We start from the raw sequence: 19,023 nt of genomic DNA, 5'->3' as shown, positions 1-19,023 counted from the left end.
ACCCACCCACCACAAAAAAAACAAAAAAACAAAAACCTGGTGCAGACGAGGTAGGGTTGCAGTCAGAGGCAGTTCTTCCGACACTCGCGGGGTGGAGCGCCACCTGCCACCCCCCCACCCCCCCTCAAGGGGAGCAGGGGGTGTTCCCCTGCAGACCTTGTGCGTCTCAGCAGGTTTAGTCAGCAGCTGAACATATGAGTCTGTTGCTTCTTGTTTTTTTTCCTGTACCACGTGTCGTGGTATGTAAAGCTTATGAAACAAATGAGAAGGAAAAAATTGTAGAACTGTACAAACCAGGAACCGTGCCGGAGCCATCCTGGAATACTGTCGGACGTTCAGAAGGAGGGAAGAAGGGAAGGAAATGTTGCACCATCAAGTCAAGTGTAAATTCTGGGCTTCTGGCAGATGAACAAAAAACAAAAAACTGTGTTTTTAAGTTCAAGAGCACCATTAATCGTAAACAATCTAAAGTTCAGTATGTCAAGAGTGCCATACAAGAAGCTCAACTCCAAAAAGATTTGCAGGTTCCCTCTGCTAAAAAATTTTTTTCTCCACATCCTAGGTGTCCTGGAGATGATCGACCTCAAAAGGATGTTAATTCAGCGTCCCCCTACAATTCTCTGCCCCGCACAAACAGGGGATCTTCTCATCCTCGATGGGGAACTTGTAGTCGTAAGTGATCTCCTCGTTGACATTGATGGGCTGTCTGGAGTAGATAACAATCTTCTTTTGAGATTCCACTGTGATGACCTTGGCATAACAGTTAGGCTGAAAGAAAAGGGAAAGTTCATTAAACCACGTTTGGTCTCAAGGTGTTTCCATTTATAAAAAGGGAGCGCCGAGCAACCGTTTTCTTACATTGCAGCTGTGGTTGATGAAACGGGCAAAATTGCCGCACTTCGTAGCATCAATGATGGTATCGTGATCAACGCGGAACATGTAGCTGCTACCGATGCCCTCCTCCTCGTAGCGCTTCTCCCGCATGTCGGCAATCACCTGTCAAAGGAAGATGGTCATGTCTAGGAGGTCTGGTGGTTTTAAAATGAAAAGAATTGCCTCACGAGGAATCCTGTTGGCCAGAATTTCTTCTTTTGTGGCACTCCAAGCAAAAAATCTTTCCGCACTATAAGAAGCACTAGACTATCAGGCTCACCTTCAATGAATGGCTAATCCTAATCCTTTTTTGAGAAATTGAAGGCTTTCAGTTGCGCCTTATAGCGCGGAAAATACTGTATTGTTATTTATAATCAAGTAACTTTGTTCAAGTCCACTCCATACCAACCAATCAGCTGTCTCTTACCTGTCTGATGTTTTGTCCCACGTACTCGATCACCATTTCATCAGCAGCGATGGGCTCCAGAGCAAACAGACCCCAGTCGTGGATGTGCGACTTGCAGAATCGAATCTTTTTCTTACGGAACTGCAAAGAGAAAAGAAGCAGGAAGTGTAAAATCTACACATCAGAAAAGCTGCGATTAAGATGATGTTTTCTGTACTAGATATCTAATGATCTTGCCAACTGTTCTTTTCAAATACAGTCCGGTTGAGCTCTGTTAGGTCATGATTACCTTCAGCTGGTTGAACTTCAGCAGGTCGCTGTCACACGCGAAAGAGGACAGCAAACGTCGCTGTTCTGACCGCCGTTCGGAGCCGGCTCTGGTGGATGCGTGGACTTGTGCAGGAATACTCATCCCCTGCAGAGAGAAGACATGAGTTACGAATACAAAACAAATCCACTCAGCATAACAGCCTGTCGATGGCTGCCTACCTGTGTGTCCACCGGCGGCTCCTCTGACTGCAGCTTGGTGCTCTGAAGGTACTTGATCTTGTCTTTCTTATCAATCTTGTAATATCCTTCACTTCGCGCACAGCCGGTCATGTGATCCCTCATGCCGTCATCTCTTCTCTTTTTCTTAACTCCAGGGATGTTGGTAGGTGCAGGGGGAGTCAAGGTAGAAATGGAACCAAAAAAAAAATTTCTGAAGCTAGACTCATCATTAACAGGAGCTAGAAAATTGTCACCACCAGAGGGCGCCGCTCTTTGACAGACGAGAAAAACAACTCCATTGTTAACTTCTTATCCAAAGCTGTTTAAATCAATCCACTGGACTTTAAGAAAGTTTCTTTACGACGTCTCTCCTCCCATCCAAGAGGCTTCTTCAGTTCTTATGGTGTTTGGTCTTGACCCAGCTTATTGCCACCACAAGAACTGAAGAAGCCTCTTGGATGAGAGGCGAAACGTCTTCAAGAATCTTTCTCAAAGTCCAGTGGATTTAAACAGCTTTGGATAACCGTGACCAGGATGACTGAGAACCTACACAGACATTTTATTAACTTCTTATTTGTTATACCACTTCCTGAAATGTTTAAAAAAGTAAAAGATAAATGCATAAAGCAGTAAAAGGATATAAGGATGGTTGACCCAGAGCGTGTCGTTGAGCCAATCGTTGCCATTATCCTGCTGGAGCATCTTGTCGTACGTGATCTGCAAAAGTCGTACATCCTCCTCATCGATGCCCTCATTCCAGATGTCGTACAAGATGGTCATTTCTTCAAAGTCCGTGCGTGGATTGAAGTACGGCCGAGGCGGCGAGGTGACGGGGGACAGACTGCCCAGCAGTAGCTCCTCCCATCCTCGCCGCCGCCGTGCCGGCTTCACAACCACAGGCGTCTCTTCCTCATAAGACAGGAAGCTGTCCTCTTCAGGTAGAACCGTCTCAGGTTCCACTTTTCCTTCCCGGAAGTCCAGGCTGGGGTGGTCGGGGGACTTGGAAGACATTCTCTGAATTGACAAATTGTCAAGGTGGGTGTTGTGAGGCGAAGGGATGGAGAGCTCCAAAGACTCGTCGGGTTCGGCCAAGATCTTTTTGCCTTTTGGCCGTCCGGGTTTCCTTTTGGAGGAGGCGGTATCTGATGGGACAGTTACATCTACAGTGAGGCCAGCGGGCAGATCTTCAGGAACACTGGCTGAATGCTCTGGTCCGGCTGACAGGACCTGGTTAGGTAGGGCGCTAATGGGCGGCTCCTTAAAGACTGGTCTATCGTCCAGGCTGTCAGAGGATATTTTTCTATTCAGAGTGAGAGCTGTGGGGTCGGGGAAAACAGGAGTGAAGGTTAGGTCCCTTCCCGGCGTGCGGGGGATTCCAGCGCTAAGGACGGGAGACTGTGCCGGGTAGGAAAAGGGGCTGCCGGGGATGTGAGGCGAGCTGAGCAGCAAGTTGCTGCCAGCCAGCGGGGCGTCGCTACCGGGCGTGATGGGCACCGTGTCCGTGCTTTGGGACTTACCCAGACTTCGGGCCCGCTCCATCAGGTCCCTGCCTGGCGTGCGCGGGATGTCCTCGTCCGTGGGGAGCCGAGGACGCTGATGGAGGTCAGGCAGGGGACCGGGAGGCGGATGGAGGAGGGAACGGACTTCTACCGGCGGGTGAGGCGGGAGAGGGAGGTGCATCGACGAAGGAGCAGCGGATTTGGGGGCGGGGGTGTTCTCTTCTAAGCTAGAAGGCGCTAACCGTCTGGGAGTGCAAGATACTTCCTCAGGCTCTGCTTTACCTTTGCCTGTCGTCTCCTGGTCGCTGTCAGACAGGGCGGCCGCAGGAGTGGGAGGTCGAAGGTTTGCATGATCTTGAGGTTCAGACTTCACTACAGGAATGTCGGCATCCACGCTGATGTCTGGCTCTTTGACTGTACGGGGAGAAAAAGATTTTAACTTCATCTACTCTCTGAGGAAACCACTAAAAACTACATTCATACAGAGACAGAGACAGACTCTCACCTGGGATGACTTTAGGTGAGGTCGGCTTCACGTCTACCGTTACCTTCTCCTCACAAACAGGAGATCTACATTTGATCTTTCCAGTGAGTTCCTCCTTGCTCCTCTGGTCCTTCTGATTCTGAGGGACGGCTCCCGCAGGAGGGCTTTGCACCTCAGGCTCCGCCTCCTTGAACTCTTCATCTGAAGATGAAGATGTGGAAGACGACGAGGACGATGAGGACCTTGTCTCCTTGCCTTTGTCCTCTACATCTTGCTGCGCCAATGCCTCGGCTACATCCTCTTCATCCGAGCTTAGCTCGTACTCAGAGTCGGAGCTTTCTCTTGAAGAGTCTGAGCTGTCCTTAGAGGAAGACGAACTCTCGGCTTCTGTGTGAAACATAGCAAGAAAAATTACAAAGGGCAGATGGGAAAAAAAAAACAACCTACCAGCCATAGTCCAATATTGAAAGTACCATCATCAGATGAATCAGAGGAAGCGCTGTCACTGGACGACTCTCCTTCTTCTTCATCGTCACCTTCCTCATCACCATTTTCCTAAGAGATGATCACAAATCAAACGTATTGGAACTTGGTCAGTGAATTCACACGACGTGAGAGGTAATCCAGCGAATTGAACCGTTGGGACGCTCACCTTGTCTGACAACAGCCTATTGGAAGCCTCCATTTCGTCAGGCGCCTCCTCCCTGTCGGACAACGACGACTCCTCCTTCCCTGACGTGTCCGCCTCCTCCTCCTCCTCTCCCTCGCTGTCCAGTTCATTTGGCCGCGAGTGTCGTCGCTTTGCTGCCCGGCCGTCTTCATCCATTTTGGGGTCGTCGGAGGGGAGCTCAGCCAGGTCTCGGTCTCGGTCTGACAAATGAACAGCAAAGTTAGCTAACATAACATCGGGAATAAATGCAAACCAAGTGGGAGGGTGGTAGGGGCGGGTTTACCTTCATCCTCAAGCTCATCATCGACTGGCGTTGAAGGTCTGGCTCGTTTGTTGTCCCCTGCTGATGCAGCTTCAGGCGGGTCTTTCCGTTTGACCTAAACACATCACGTAAGCGTTAAAATTCCAAAATAAATTAAAAAAGACTCCATCCTGATCTGTGTTTAAAACTTTCACAGCTCACCTTGAAGGACGGCAAACGGATGGCTCCTCGCAAACCGATGCCCAGGCCCATTCCTTCATAGCCCAGCCCCTCGCCTTTGTTCCAGTTCTCCAGGAGACTTGAACCCATCGTCTCTTTAGGTTTGGGTCGTTCCTCCTCCTTCCCCTCGGTCCCCTTCATGGGAGTCAAAGATGCCTGCAAAAATAAACAGTGTTTTAATGCCACATTGGTACCATCTTTAAAAAAAGTCACAATATTTAAAAAGGTACATAAATTTAAATAACTGAGATGGAGATCTTCACTGCATCGATCATCAAATTCGTTTTCTTATTTTTTTTTTATCATTATTTATATCACAGCAATACAACCTGTCAGAATGAATACCTGAAAAATGTACACAATTTTTTTACTTAGTCAATTTTCAAACTTATCTAAAAGTAAGATCCAAGATACCTGTGGATGCAGGATGGACAGTCATACAGCAGCTAAAAGTAACACTTTATTTCTCTTTATTAATAATCTTCTAAAAAGCTTGATGATTTGCCGTCTATCATAGAAATTTGCACGAACTGATTCTTGATGTCACAGAAATTCTATTCCACATAATTAAACCCTGTAATTGCATCTTATTAAAGCGTTTAGCTCATATATTTAGCCTTACATTTACCTTTGCTGAGCGTTCCTTCTTATCCCACCAGTCATCGAACGCTCTAAAAGCCACCACCTCCACCATCTTGCGGTTGAGGTCCCTCTTCATGATGGCCTTCAGCTCCTTGACGATGACCAGCAGGACCCCGTCAATGGTGGCCTTATGAGGATCCTCCTTTTTGGTGTCATATCCAGGAGGAGGAACAGTCGGGTTGAACTTCGGCATGCCGTGATGCTGCCACTGTTGCTCCAGTCCTGCACCGCCACTAGGCGTGGCGCCCATAGACAGATGTTGGTAATGTCCTCCAAAAGGCCCGTGTGCACCCCCATCCATAAAATGTGGATAGTGGTAGGGTCCCCTGGTCTGAGCCATGCGACTCAGCATCTGCTGCTGCATCTGGAAGGACATGGGAACGGTGCTCCACTGCTCCCATCGTAAGCAGTTCATCAGCTCCATCTGCATCAGCGGCATCATGCTGTGAGTGTAGGGGCCCATGTGTGCTAGCATATGGTGGGGCACACCCGGATGAGCGGCCAGGTGAGTGGGATGTCCCGGGACGGCAGAGTGATGGGCCAAGTGGTGATGCGGGATTGGGAATCCGGCCTGGTGAGGAAGATGAGGGAAGCCGGGGGGAGGGATGGTGATGGTATGTATCGGGGACACGGCGGAGTTCACAACGATCCCCTTCCCACATTCTCCACTGGTGATAGGAGTACCGGGCATCTCGTCGTCAGAGATTTCCATGTCTTCTCCTGATGACTGAGGAGCCTGTGTTAAAAAGAGACATTCAATCACAACTAGATAGCACACATGTGCCAAGTTCAAGGCCCCAGGGGCCGAATGGGGCCTGCCACATCATTTTATGTGGCTCACGAGAGCAAAAAGGTCAAAAATAAGTGTATAGAAGTAAATAGGTCGAGAGTGTAGCCAAACGGCATAGGATGGTGGTGTGTAGGATGACTCTGGTGGTGAGGAAGATAAAGATGGCAAAGGCAGAGCAGAGGACGAAATGGTGGAAGCTGAAAAAGAAAAGAGTGAAAGGAAGAGAAAGGAAGAGTGTTGCATGACTTTTAGGAAGGAGTTAAGACAGGCTCTGGGTGGTCAGGAGGTACTTCCAGATGACTGGACAGCTACAGCTAATATGATCAGGGAGACAGGTAGGAGAGTACTTGGTGTGTCATCTGGAGGGAAAGAAGATAAGGAGACTTGGTGGTGGAATGAGGAGGTACAGGAGTGTATACAGAGAGAGGTTAGATAAGAAGAAGTGGGACACCGAGAGGACTGAGGAGAGTAGACAGGAGTACAGGGAGATGCAGCGTAAGGTGAAGGTAGAGGTAGCAAAGGCCAAACAAGGGACTTATGATGACTTGTATTAGGTTGGACAGTAAAGAGGGAGAGACTGAGCACTACAGGTTAGCAAGACAGTGAGACAGAGATGGGAAGGACGTGCAGCAGGTTAGGGTGATTAAGGATAGGGATGGAAGTCTATTGACAGGTGCCAGTAGTGTGATGGGAAGATGGAAAGAGTACTTTGAAGAGTTGATGAACGTGGAAAATGAGAGAGAACAAAGACTAGAAGAGGTGACTGTTGTGGACCAGGATGTAGCAAAGAGTAGTCAGGATGAAGTGAGGAGGGCATTGAAGAGGATGAAGAATGGAAAGGCACTCGGTCCTGATGATATACCTGTGGAGGTATGGAAGTGTCTAGGAGAGGTGGCGGTAGAGTTTCTGACTGGGTTGTTCAACAGGATCTTAGATAGTGAGAAGATGCCTGAGGAATGGAGGAGAAGTGTGCTGGTGCCCATTTTTAAGAACAAGGGAGATGTGCAGAGTTGTGGCAACTACAGAGGAATAAAGCTGATGAGCCATACAATGAAATTATGGGAAAGAGTAGTTGAAGCTAGACTAAGGGCAGAAGTGATCATTTGTGAGCAGCAGTATGGTTTCATGCCAAAAAAGAGTACTACAGATGCAGTATTTGCTTTGAGGATGTTGATAGAGAAGTACAGAGAAGGCCAGAGGGAGCTGCATTGTGTTTTTGTAGATCTGGAGAAAGCTTATGACAGGGTGTCCAGAGAGGAACTGTGGTATTGTATGAAGAAGTCTGGAGTGGCAGAGAAGTATGTTAGAGTGATGCAGGACATCTATGAGGACTGTAAGACAGTGGTGAGGTGTGCTGTAGGTGTGACAGAGGAGTTCAAGGTAGAGGTGGGACTGCATCAGGGACCAGCTCTGAGCCCCTTCTTGTTCGCTATGGTGATGGACCGGCTGACAGACGAGGTTAGACAGGAATCCCCATGGACTATGAGGTTTGCAGATGACATTGTGATCTGTAGTGAGAGCAGGGAACAGGTGGAGAAGAAGCTAGAGAGGTGGAGGTTTGTCCTGGAAAGGAGCGGAATGAAGGTTAACCGCAGTAAAACAGAGTACATGTGTGTGAATAAGAGGGACCCAAGTGGAAGAGTGAGGTTACAGGGAGAAGAGATCAAGAAGGTGGGCAACCCTGTTATAGCAGATTGCCCACAAACAATTATCTGTCCTTAAAGTCTCAATGACAACTAAACAAATGTGACCTTCTTCTGAGGATCTGCTCAAAAAGCCTAGAGATTGCGAGTTGTTGTGGGTTTTTTGTTGTTGTTTTTTAAATCTGTACATTTGGCTTTAATAAACAACAATAATCAATAATGAGCTTTATTGGGGCTAATAAATATCTTTAAAACTTGAATATGAAGAAAATGTGTCAACAAAATACTTTTCAAATAATAGTATGTAAAAAGTGTGCATGCTAGAACTTGAATAAATAAGGATGTTTAAAATATCAAATCAAAAAAGATTGGATGAGAGAATATTTTAATAACTCGACACTCGTCAGTCCTCTGCGCTGTCGGCTTATGCTGACAATGAGAACCACAAATTTATGAGCTGATCTGAGTTCAAAGTTCAGTAAGTGTGTGTGCAATAGTGCACAAGTGATCTATGTTAACAAATTTCCAAACAGAGCTGTTTGCTCAAGACTTCAAACTTTTCATCAGCGCCAAACCCTCCAAAAAAATGCAAAAAAAGATGAACCATTCAATATTTAGAATAAAAGCTTCTCCGTTCAAACCGCTGCAGAGACAAACGAATTAAAACTCAGCATGGGAGCGGCATCATTATCCAAATGACCTGTTTGCAGTTCTCGCTTTGTGATAACTTGAAATATGAGACAAGAGACGCTGCGGCCAATCCTTTACTATCAAAACCAGGAAGTGCTGAGCTGAATGGGGTCAACAGCTGAACTGTTTTTTCTCTCGTGCGCGTGGAACGAGTGTTAGAAAGAGGAAACAGAAGCGATCGCTCCCTCAACAGCAGAATAGATCTTATTTCTCATTTCAAAGCACGAGGTGTAGAAATCCAACAAACCCAGGCCAGACGTCAAACAGAGAGATCGACTTCAGGTGAATGTGAAGGTATCGGAGAGGCGGCGAGTTACTCATCTGTAACTTTTCATTCATGACTCTTTTCGTGTACATATTCAGAGGGAATACCGCTAACTATCGGACCTGCTTAGAAGTAGGTGAACAAGTTTTGGGGTTTTTTTTGCAGAGATTAAATAACACAACATCTCTGAACTTTGACAAGCAAACATGTTTTGGTGGCGACTTCACGCGTCGATCGTTCTGAAATCACGCCGCACTTTCCAAGTCAGATCGAAACGAGAGAGAAAGTTCACGACTTGTGTCTCACTAAAACCTCATTTCCCGTGTCCTCTGTTTAACCGTCGTCCACAACTGTGAGTTCGCATCGGCGCAGCGTTCCAATGTGACTGATCAAAACAATAAATGAGCTCAGGATTAGCAGCATTTGGTAACATTAGGCTGCCCTTTCTTGTGAAAAGCTACAAATTGCAGGGCAATAAACAGGCAGTTGTATATTTAATGCAATCAAAGAAAACGAAAAGTCTTACCGTTTCCATTTCCTCGGTGGGAGTGTGGCCTCGAAAATGTGCATCTTTGCCGTCGCTGTTGGTCATCTTCTCCTGAACGGGAGAGCTGACTTTCTTGAGCAGCGAGGCGGTTCCGGGAATCGCCTCTTCGTCTTCCGACTCGGGCAGAGGGGTCGGACTGACATCCTCCAAACCTGTGCTGGGGGGACGGGAATTCTGCTGGCCGCCTTGGGAGCCACTTGTGTACGGGGGGATGGGGGATAGCTGAGAGGAGGATGAGGAAATGGGGCTTCCCTCCATTCGCACCTCCGTGTCGGAGTCTCGCTCCTCCAGAAAAGGAAGCAGCTTTGTCCGTTTCTCCTTCAGGAGCATCTCGATACGGGAATCCAGGCTGTTGCGTTCTGGATCCAGCGTGGGGGAGCCGGGCGAGGGGCAGTGCTCTGGCGTTTGCGGAGGAGGGGTCGTCGATTCGGGCACTGGTTCCGGCGGGGGCTCTGGAATCGGAGGCGTTACTGGCCTCTCCTTCATGGGTAACAAGTCAGCAGCGGCCGCCAGAGGCGGCTGTGGCGGTCGGAGGTACTCGCCCTCCCTTTGTGCCGGGTGATGAAAAGTCGGTTCTGATGGGGGGAACGCAGGGGGCAAAGGCGCCTGATAGGGCGAGAAAGCAGATTTGAAATTGGGCGTAGCTGGGGGAGGCGCCGTGTAGGTGAAGGTGGGGGTGGTGGGTGGGGGTTCAGGCGGGGTGAGCTGGTGCTGTTTGAACGAGGTTTGCTCGGGCGTGGCGTTCCGGTACATGTTGCTGCGGTACTGCGGCCGCTCCGGGCGGCGGTTGTACGCGTCCTGGAACTTGCTCTCGTGTCGTCGAGATTTGTAACCTCCAGACGTCTCGGCCCGACCCGACTGATACGCAGGCGTGGACTGTCGACTGGAGTAGTTGGAGTCTTGAGAGAAAGGCGTGCCCGTCTGGCGCGGGGTTCCCTGGGACTGGGGGGTGTCCTGCCTTAAACTGGAGTAGCCGGTCTCCAGAGACAGCGGAGTGGTGGAGCTGCTGGGCGCCAACGCTCCTCCGACAGCCGACATGCTGCCCTCCGACAATCTCCGGATGGGCTCACAGGCCTGGGAGAAGAGGAAAGAGTCACAGGCCGTCGCCGTCACCAATAAGATGACTATCAGAGCTAGAAACATCTCAGCACACACACGATAGGGTTTTACTTTAGCGCACTCCTGGGAAAACAGCTGAATGCTCTTTCTTGGTTGAATCATTTTCAAACTAAACCCAGCAGTAGCAGCAAAACAAGTGACAAGTGGATAAAAGTTTCTCGCCCCGCTGCCCTGGCAATCTTATGCAAGGCCAAAGTGCATGTTTCGATTTCACAGGCGAGGGTTTGGATAACATTTCTCTTCTCTACTCCAGCACCTGCTGCACTGATAAAATGGATTATAGATAAGGATGTTGGCTTAAATTGGCAAGTTGCTCTATTTCTGCAAAGTGACAATAGAAGGAATCTAGTAAGCAAGGTTTTTTGTTTGTTTTGTTTTTTACCAGTAAGGCTTCAGCCAGGCTCCGAGGTGAAACTTCTCTCGCCTCATCCGTCCCGACAGGAAGCGTCCGCGGAGTGTAGCTGCCGTTCATCAGGAGCTGGAAGTACCTGAGGCGATTCTCACCTACAGAGGGGCAAACATTCGTGGGTCCTGATGCTAAAAACTGTAAAGCGGTCGACGCTAATCTGAGATGGTTTAAATGACAGTAATGATTTAACAAGCGCTGAACCGGAAAATAAACATTTGTGAATATGTATCGTGCACAGGACAGTGGCGTTGATGTCATGCAGGTTGTCGACAGTACACAGTGAATAAATAACTTAAGTTTGTTGCAGTAATATCATGAATAATGCATGTTGGTTGAATTTAAAACGCAAGCACTGCAACCAAACGATTAAATCACATCACTGAACAATTTATGACGATGACTTCATATTAAAAGTTATTCATATAATTGAAAAAAGTCATGTTCAAAATATCAAACAGCAAATATTGTTTTCGGTCAAATAAATAAACCACCTTAAGAGGAATTAGTCATTATTCTGCAATATATTAAAAAATAACAGGTTTGGGACAGAAACAAAAACAATGTGAGTTTTCCAGACGATGGTGAAAGTGAGAGGACTCTACAGTTGGTTTGTAGTGGGGTGTGGGACTCCACGGGGGAGCCCAGTGACACTCAGTGACACACAATCACCCTCGGTTACCAAATATCACGCATGAACTCCACAAGCTACTGTCGCCCCCGCTAATTCTTCAAATCAAAGCATTGCTTCACGTGGAAGCCTGGCTGAAACCAAACTAGGTTACGCATCCTTTTTTTTTTTTTTCCTCCAAGTGCTGAGTGTGTTTACCTTTTGGATCCAGCTCCACGTGGATAATGTTTCCCATAACAGACGTGTCATGGAGAGACTGCACGGCCACCTTGGCGGCTTTCACCGTCTCAAAAACCACTTTGGCTATTCCCAGGTGCTTTTTGTTCTTCGGATTGTACAAAATTTCCACCTGTTCGATTTCTCCAAACTTTTTGCACATGTCGGTAAGAAATCCTTCCCTGATGTTGTCGTTCAGCCGGGCGAACGTCACCTCCTTTGGAGGCACGGGGCCGATGTAACACTCATCGATCTGTGAAGGAGAAGGAGTTATGAATGGCTTCTAGAAGATGCTGCACCATATAGAAACCGTCTCTGACAGCTGAGGACGAAAAACAAGAACCAACGTGCAAATCCACTCATGCATGGGTGTTATTTTAGGTGCCACCACACTTTCACTGGATTCCCCAAATATGAGTGTGGGGGGTGTGTCTGCAACTTGTGACAGCACTCTGCTTTCCACAAAGAGAAAGCATCAGGGTTCATGCTGGAGTGCATACCTTAAATTTCGGTACCGGTAGGTCCGTCTCTTTGTATTTGGTCCAGAGTCGACCGATCCTCGGGTCTCGGACGATGTCCACGGGTGGAATCCCGGGGTTCTGCAGAAGAGGAGAGGGGAGACAGAACATCATAATCCAGCTCCAACTTCACCATCACAGAGAAAACTTGTTGCAAAGCAGTTTTACGCACGCCGGACGCGGCGCTTAATTAAAAAACCAAGTCGTCCGACCTGCAGTGGGATTTTAGTGGAACACGCTGGTGTCCACCGCGACAAGCAGCCACACCGTAGCCCATCATGGAGGTCGGCTACTCGGTTACTATTGTAGCCGTGTCCCCCCCCCTCCACCTCCGCGTCAAAGGCGGTCCACTTACGGGCATGCTGAAAGTCTGCCCATCGTAGCGGTACAGTTTGTGGGGTCCCTTCTTCAGCGCCGGGTCGATGATCAACTTGTAACTTCTCCAGTGGTGACTCCGCTTCTCCGCCGAGCCGCAGACGGGATGACTGTCGGTGCCGTTCGCCAGACCTGAAACGACAGGCAGCGACATGGAGAGAGGAGGAGGAGAAGCCGCCGTAGCGCAGCAGCGCAGCGCCGAACCAGGTCCCCGCCGCTCGCCCCGCTCGCTCGGCGGCTGCCGACACTTTCCTAACAGCCGAAGCGTCACAGATGCGTGACTTAGGCGGTGGGGGCAACGCGTGTGGAAACGCAAAAGCGGGGATCTAGCGTCTATCCCAGTGACGGAAAACAAGCATTAGGAAGGTTGAGAAAGGGGAGAAGAGGAGAAAAAAACCCGAACAAGCTTACTTGAACTCTGCTTTCTGCCATGGTCTTCGTTCAACCGAGTTCTCTCGCCTGGCTTGGACATGGTGCGTCCGATCGAGTGATTTTTCTTTGAATCGCTGAAAAGAAGAAATCGCTTTCCTTTCGCCGCTTACATTACATGATTTAGCTTGAAGAATACTGCCTCCTTTTCGGCGAGAGCCAACACATATTGTGTGTCTCTGGTCTGTAGCTTCTGTCTCTCCCACAATACACCGCTTGGCTGGCCCACCTCCGACGCGAGTCGCACTTTCGTTACGAACTTATTTCTATTTCCACTGATTTTACATCATCTTCACCTTTTGGGAATATTCTTTTTGATTTTTAAATGTAAAATAATAATATTTACACGTTTGATATCATTAATATGTGATATCATTCCAGTGTGACCATAAACCTGCAAATCAATTCCGTGTCGAATCTGCCGATCGTAAACACGCAAATTGCAAAACGCAAGCTAGACACAAGGAGCAGGATCCTCGAACTGCCCAGGAAAGGTAAATAAAATTGTTTTGTGCAGGAACCGACCATCAAACATCGTGGATCATATTTTTTTTTAAAAAAAACCACACACACACGCATGCACACACACAATGGAGACTGCACTGAGGTGAGGACTGTTAATGCAACCACAGGGGCTGGATTTTAAATGCAAACTTTATTCTAAGAAGAGCTGAATTTAACAGTGAATTTCAACATTGGAATGCTAAATCTATTTACCAGATTTTTAAAAAAAAAATCCAGATCTGCAAAACATCCTGCAAAAAAAAAAGAAAAAAAAAGAAAATCATCCTTTGTATTCTACTAAACTACTCTGAAGATCTAGCTTTCAAATAATCCCGGATTTGTGATGCTAAATTATTTAAGGTGAGCTGTAAATTTTGTCGGAACAAACTGGATTTTGTTTGACATTGCCTGATATTTTGCAGTGCTCGGGCAATTGGCTGGTTAACAGCAGCAGCTCGGCGGGCCAATCAGCGCGCAGCAGCGGAGGAGCTGTCTGCTATTAGAAGCACGGCGCACAAGTCCTTCAACAGAGAGCAGAGAGAGGGGGCCGAGCGCTCTTTGGCAGCCATTTTCCTGAAACAGGACTCAATGGCCTATATGGGTTTCCTTTGTTCCAAAAGGGATCTTACACTTGATTTCCTCATCTCTCACGGACTATGATAAAAACTATGATTCCTCCTTTGAAAGGATTGAGAAGAAGGAAGAGAAAATGTGCTGGATGTTGTGACATTTTGAGCTTCTTTTTTTTTTTCTACTTGGAATCCATCTTTGTCTTAACTAGGTCATGGCACACCCATACAATAGTATTTATATTTCCTGAGTAAAAAAAAAAAAAAAAAAAAAAACCAAATGTGAATAAACAGGGTTTGGAGATGTTGAATTAAAAAAAGAAAGAAAAGAAACACAGTTTAAAGTGAGAAAGTGTGATGGCTGTTGGCATTGCACTTAATGGCCTTGTAGGAAATGAGTAGCAATGAGTAAGTTCAATTCTTTTATAATTAATTTTTTTTCCATAATTTAGTATTGCAAAATGTGGGGCATGCTGTTACTGTTATTAAAAGATTTTTTTTCTGTCACGTTATATAGTGATCATCTGACATCTGTGCTAGTCTACTTTGTCCTATCTTTTCACTGGCATGCTGACATTTAATATACAGCCTACAGTCCAGATTATATACCACTACTCCTCAAATGACAGGAAAACAGGCCAAGGATGACTAATAGCTTTTTTGCAATGTAGTTTATTGTGTTGCCTGAAAATTTTGACTCCTGATTGATAACCCATTTTCTTTGATTAATGATTTCCAGCAATTTCCTCTCATAACAGCAGTGCTAAAGTCCCTGGTGGATTGTGCTGTAGCCTACCAACAACTGTGGAGACAACCTCCAGCACAATTAGGTTTGTGCTGTACATTTAAAAGCCAAATGTGTCCAAAAGTGTAAACCTCTGCTTGACCTTATTTCAAGGGCATATTTCTAAAAAAAGCCCAGTCACATAGATTTTTTTTCATCATTTAAAAAGACTGTCGAATCTTAAAGGCAATAGATGATGGGAAAAACTCTCATGGTGAAAATATTTACCTCATCTGTGAACAGGCCTAAACGCAAGGGCAGGAGGAATGTTTTCAGCTCCATCTTCGGATCCCTTGTTAATGGCATTAATAAGGGGTGGAAAGGCATCTCCTGCAAAGGAAGGAATCCATTATCATGAAAGATGAGGCTCTTTTGAAAAGTTTTTTTTGTTTTTTGATCAATGCTAGGCTTTTCTTCTCAGCCAGCGTGTGTGTGTATGCATCCTCAAGCATCTGTGTGGGCAATATGCAAACCATCTCTCTCTCCTTGAAGACAGGATTGCAGTAAAGTATAACCTCTTCCACATCAACACATCTAACTGAGCTCCATCACATAAACCACAAGGTAATCTTCTAAAAGGTGTTTGAACTATTTCACTTATTAAATTGAAATTTCTTTTATATATATATATATATATATATGTTTACATTTAAGTACTTATTCTATAACCTAATGCAGGAATGAGACAATTTAGGCCTAATTGTGGTTAAACATCAACAAAATTATGCTGACTCTTGTTGTTTTTTTTAAAAAGTTACTTTAACTCATATTTTTTAATTGATATTGCAAACTTACATTAGCATTCAAAACATGTAATCCAAGTCTTAAACGGTCAAAGGAATCTTTTGGGGAGGAATCTTGTATATATCACTGCTTCCCTTTGTCCAAACAGACCTTAAGGTGAGATGAAGCCTGACTCAAGGCTTTCTCTGCTGTTCTCGTGTCTCAAAATGGCTCCTCGGCGGACAAAGGAGGGCACTGTGCTGTGAAATGTAGCTGCGCCATAACTGGGTGAGGCTCTTTCACTCGCGGAGAGTGATGTTTTTCTGTGGACGTAGCGTGATTCACGGTGGAGTCTTTACACGGGTGGGTGTGTGTGGGCTTTATTTTTATTCAAATGGGTTTACTTTCCATAAGAAATAAGAACAACAGCGAGTAGTTGTTTTAAGGAAGCGGACATTAAAGCTGTTATTTTCAGCTCGCTGTTTGCTCGGGTGGCTCGCGGCAGTTAAACCGAACGCGCTGGACAGTTGCCATGTGAGCGCGAGGCTGTGCTCCCTCCCCCCCCTCTTCATCGCACACTGCCATATAAGGTCATTAGGAATGCTCCGCGCGAGCCCTGTTGTTTAGTATCTGGGTGAAAATAGCTGTCGGGCTCGCGCGCGCGCGCGCGCGCGCTCTTGCTGGAGACGGAGACGCGGAGGAATATTTATATCAGCAATATAGATTAACAAACAGCGACTGGACGTCTGAGACTAAAACGGAATAGGGAGCGTCTGTGTTCACACTGGGTGTGCCAGCACGGGTTCGTCGAGGCATGTCGTTTTTCTTGAACGCAACACCGGTCAGAATGTTTATAGAGGCCTGTTTTTCTTGTTATTCCTGCTTTCTCCTTGTACAGTTTGTTAAAATATATAAACATCCTTGTTGTTGTTTACACCCACACGTCAGTGCAAATGAGGGGGGGGGGGGAATACAAAGAACGTTGAACTATGTAACAGACTTGAAATGTCGTTTTGCAAACCACCAGTAGGTTATTCTTTTAGGCTTTTGTTAGGGAAAAAAAAAAATTCCCTCCCTGTGGGGGTTGTTCCACTCAGCTATGCGCGCTGCTGACAGACTGGAATATTCCACACAGAGGATTGGCCTCTTTTGTTGGACAGCTGTCTCTACTCGGCGAAAAAACTATTTTTTAACAACTGGTCTTTATTAATTAATTGATGAAAAGAGGCTGGCCACGGGTGGATATTTTATTACCCCTAAAGGAGAATTAAATATTATTTGTAGACTACGTTTTTCCACATGTCAAACAAGCACTCTTCTTCCAGGTATTTCTTAAGGGCTTGTGCTGCTCCATGTTGCGTTGTGGAACCCTATGAGGGCACATGAGAACGGTGTGTGGCTGTCTGGAGAAAACATTCATCCATCAGACTGCTGATGGTCTATAATCGTATGCTCAGCCTTTTTTAGTCTGACGGATTCTTCACCTAATCACTGTGAAGAAATCAGGTATCCTTGGTTCTTTTTCTTTTTTCATTACTATATGGGTATACTGTTATTTGGATTCTCTTGTTTGTGGTACTGTATTTTTTTCTTTTTTTTTGTGAAACATTAACTTTTCCTTTTCTACATCTTAAATATTTGCATGTGTAGCATAGGCCTCTATGGTCTGATGTAGTCTTTTATAGCTACAGAATTATCTTGTGTCTACATGTGATCTACACATTCTGTTCTGTCATTGTGGGGAGAAAAGGAGCAGGTTTTTGTGTTTTATGCATTACAGGTTTTTTTTACCTTAACATATTTTAAACTGTGTTTTTGCTTGTCAGGATATTTAGACGCAACACAAAAATCCTCAACATAACTAATGCCATAGGTTGCAGAACGTTACGTTAATGTTTTCAGGCAAAATGTTTTCTCAAAATTGTCAAAGGGCACGCTCAGCTCATCCTCTTAAAGCGACAGCTTGCTCAGTTCTTCCTCACTAACCATCCATTACCTTGAAATCTAACATTTGACTTTGTAGACTCAGTCTCAGTTCAAATGCCGTTTTTTTTTTTTTTTTTGGAACAAATTTTTTGGATCTGACTGAATAAATTTGAATCATCCTAAATACAACACATTTGTGTATTCTGGCTCATTCTTTACAAACGTGACACCCACAGTGAACTACATTTTAACCTACATAATTACTAGATGTGATCACCATGGCTTGAAGATAGAAAATTATGTAAAGGTGTTATTGCATGTACATTACTGTGATGTCTGTGAAAATAACTTATCCAGGTCATATCCAGCGGATTGAACGTAGAAGAGTTAATGTCCAGTGTTGTTGAACACATCTAGATCACTACATGGCTTAAATTAGAACACGGTAAGCTAATCCATAGTCCTTAAAGCTGCTTGCATGCTTCACAACTGCAGCATTGTAAATAGTTTTTGTATTCCTATTCCTCATTCACTATTATTCTCTTCTGCCTTTCAATGCACCGACACCGCGTCAAGTTCCTCGACAGTAATTTTTACTGTGCTTGGCAATAAAACCTTTTCTGATTCTGATTCCCTTGTAAAAAAATAAATCTTTTTGCCCAATTTAAAGGTAAGGTGACATACCATACTGCAAAATGTCATCTCCAAATCAATCACTTTAATTTTACTCCTTTAACCAGTGTGTTGTTGGATAAGACATCTATGTTGCACCCTGGGGCAAAAGAGAATAGACTGTTCTGACGCCCCATCTGTGATGTCACTGCCTGGTTCAGCCATACAGACTGAACAAAGAAGGATGACTGATATCTTGCTGATAATATCCAGAAGGACTCAAACATTCTCATACTGGAAATAAAATGAAGGAATAGACATACGACTGCTTCGATCATAATTAACTTCCGTGTTTTATGGTTGGATCCAGCATTATATCATCAGACTAAAATCATTCAGTTTTAGTATCTTATGTTTTAATTCCTCACAAAAAAAATTTTTTTTTCTGTGTGCAATCCCACATATGCTCAGCTGACATTTCATGACTTGTCATTAAAATATTTTTCAAATTCAAATGTTGGTGCTTGATGATGAAAAGGTTGGGTCAACCAAAACAAGAAGAATACAGACTGGGAAATGAGGCCAGTGATTAAATATCTGATATTGTCATTTGTGTTTCATTAAGGAAGTAAGAGCTTGGCCTTTTACTAATGCTATTTTATGAGATAACAGTTTCACAGACGTCATAAAAAGCATGAACTGTATCTCTATTCACTGTCATCTGAGCACCTC

At 45.6% G+C, this 19,023-nt stretch overlaps 1 protein-coding gene across 6 annotated transcripts; it reads right to left on the bottom strand.

The window, feature by feature from the left end:
* Positions 1 to 25: 25 nt before the first annotated feature.
* setd1ba (SET domain containing 1B, histone lysine methyltransferase a) lies at positions 26 to 18,821 on the bottom strand. 6 transcript variants are annotated; one of them, XM_068334821.1, is made up of 21 exons: positions 15,826 to 18,821; positions 15,259 to 15,360; positions 13,156 to 13,928; positions 12,725 to 12,876; positions 12,352 to 12,450; positions 11,834 to 12,104; positions 10,981 to 11,102; positions 9,459 to 10,553; positions 5,531 to 6,280; positions 4,885 to 5,058; positions 4,705 to 4,798; positions 4,404 to 4,621; positions 4,225 to 4,306; positions 3,773 to 4,138; positions 3,286 to 3,681; positions 2,410 to 2,910; positions 1,769 to 1,935; positions 1,569 to 1,694; positions 1,301 to 1,420; positions 859 to 996; positions 26 to 768 (listed from the first exon to the last, which is right to left on the bottom strand). In XM_068334821.1, the coding sequence occupies exons 3-21, from the start codon at positions 13,214 to 13,216 to the stop codon at positions 595 to 597; spliced, it is 5,106 nt and encodes a 1,701-aa protein (XP_068190922.1). In that variant the 5' UTR covers positions 13,217 to 13,928; positions 15,259 to 15,360; positions 15,826 to 18,821; the 3' UTR covers positions 26 to 594. The 6 variants fall into 6 exon arrangements, with proteins under 6 accessions (XP_068190922.1, XP_068190923.1, XP_068190918.1 ...); XM_068334822.1 differs by having other exon boundaries at positions 27 to 768; positions 3,550 to 3,681; XM_068334817.1 differs by having other exon boundaries at positions 27 to 768; positions 2,410 to 3,681.
* Between the last annotated feature and the right edge of the window lie 202 nt (positions 18,822 to 19,023).

This window comes from Antennarius striatus, chromosome 15, assembly GCF_040054535.1.
Source record: "Antennarius striatus isolate MH-2024 chromosome 15, ASM4005453v1, whole genome shotgun sequence".
Classification (NCBI taxonomy): Eukaryota; Metazoa; Chordata; class Actinopteri; order Lophiiformes; family Antennariidae; genus Antennarius; species Antennarius striatus.
This window is presented reverse-complemented; position numbering and strand designations above follow the sequence as displayed.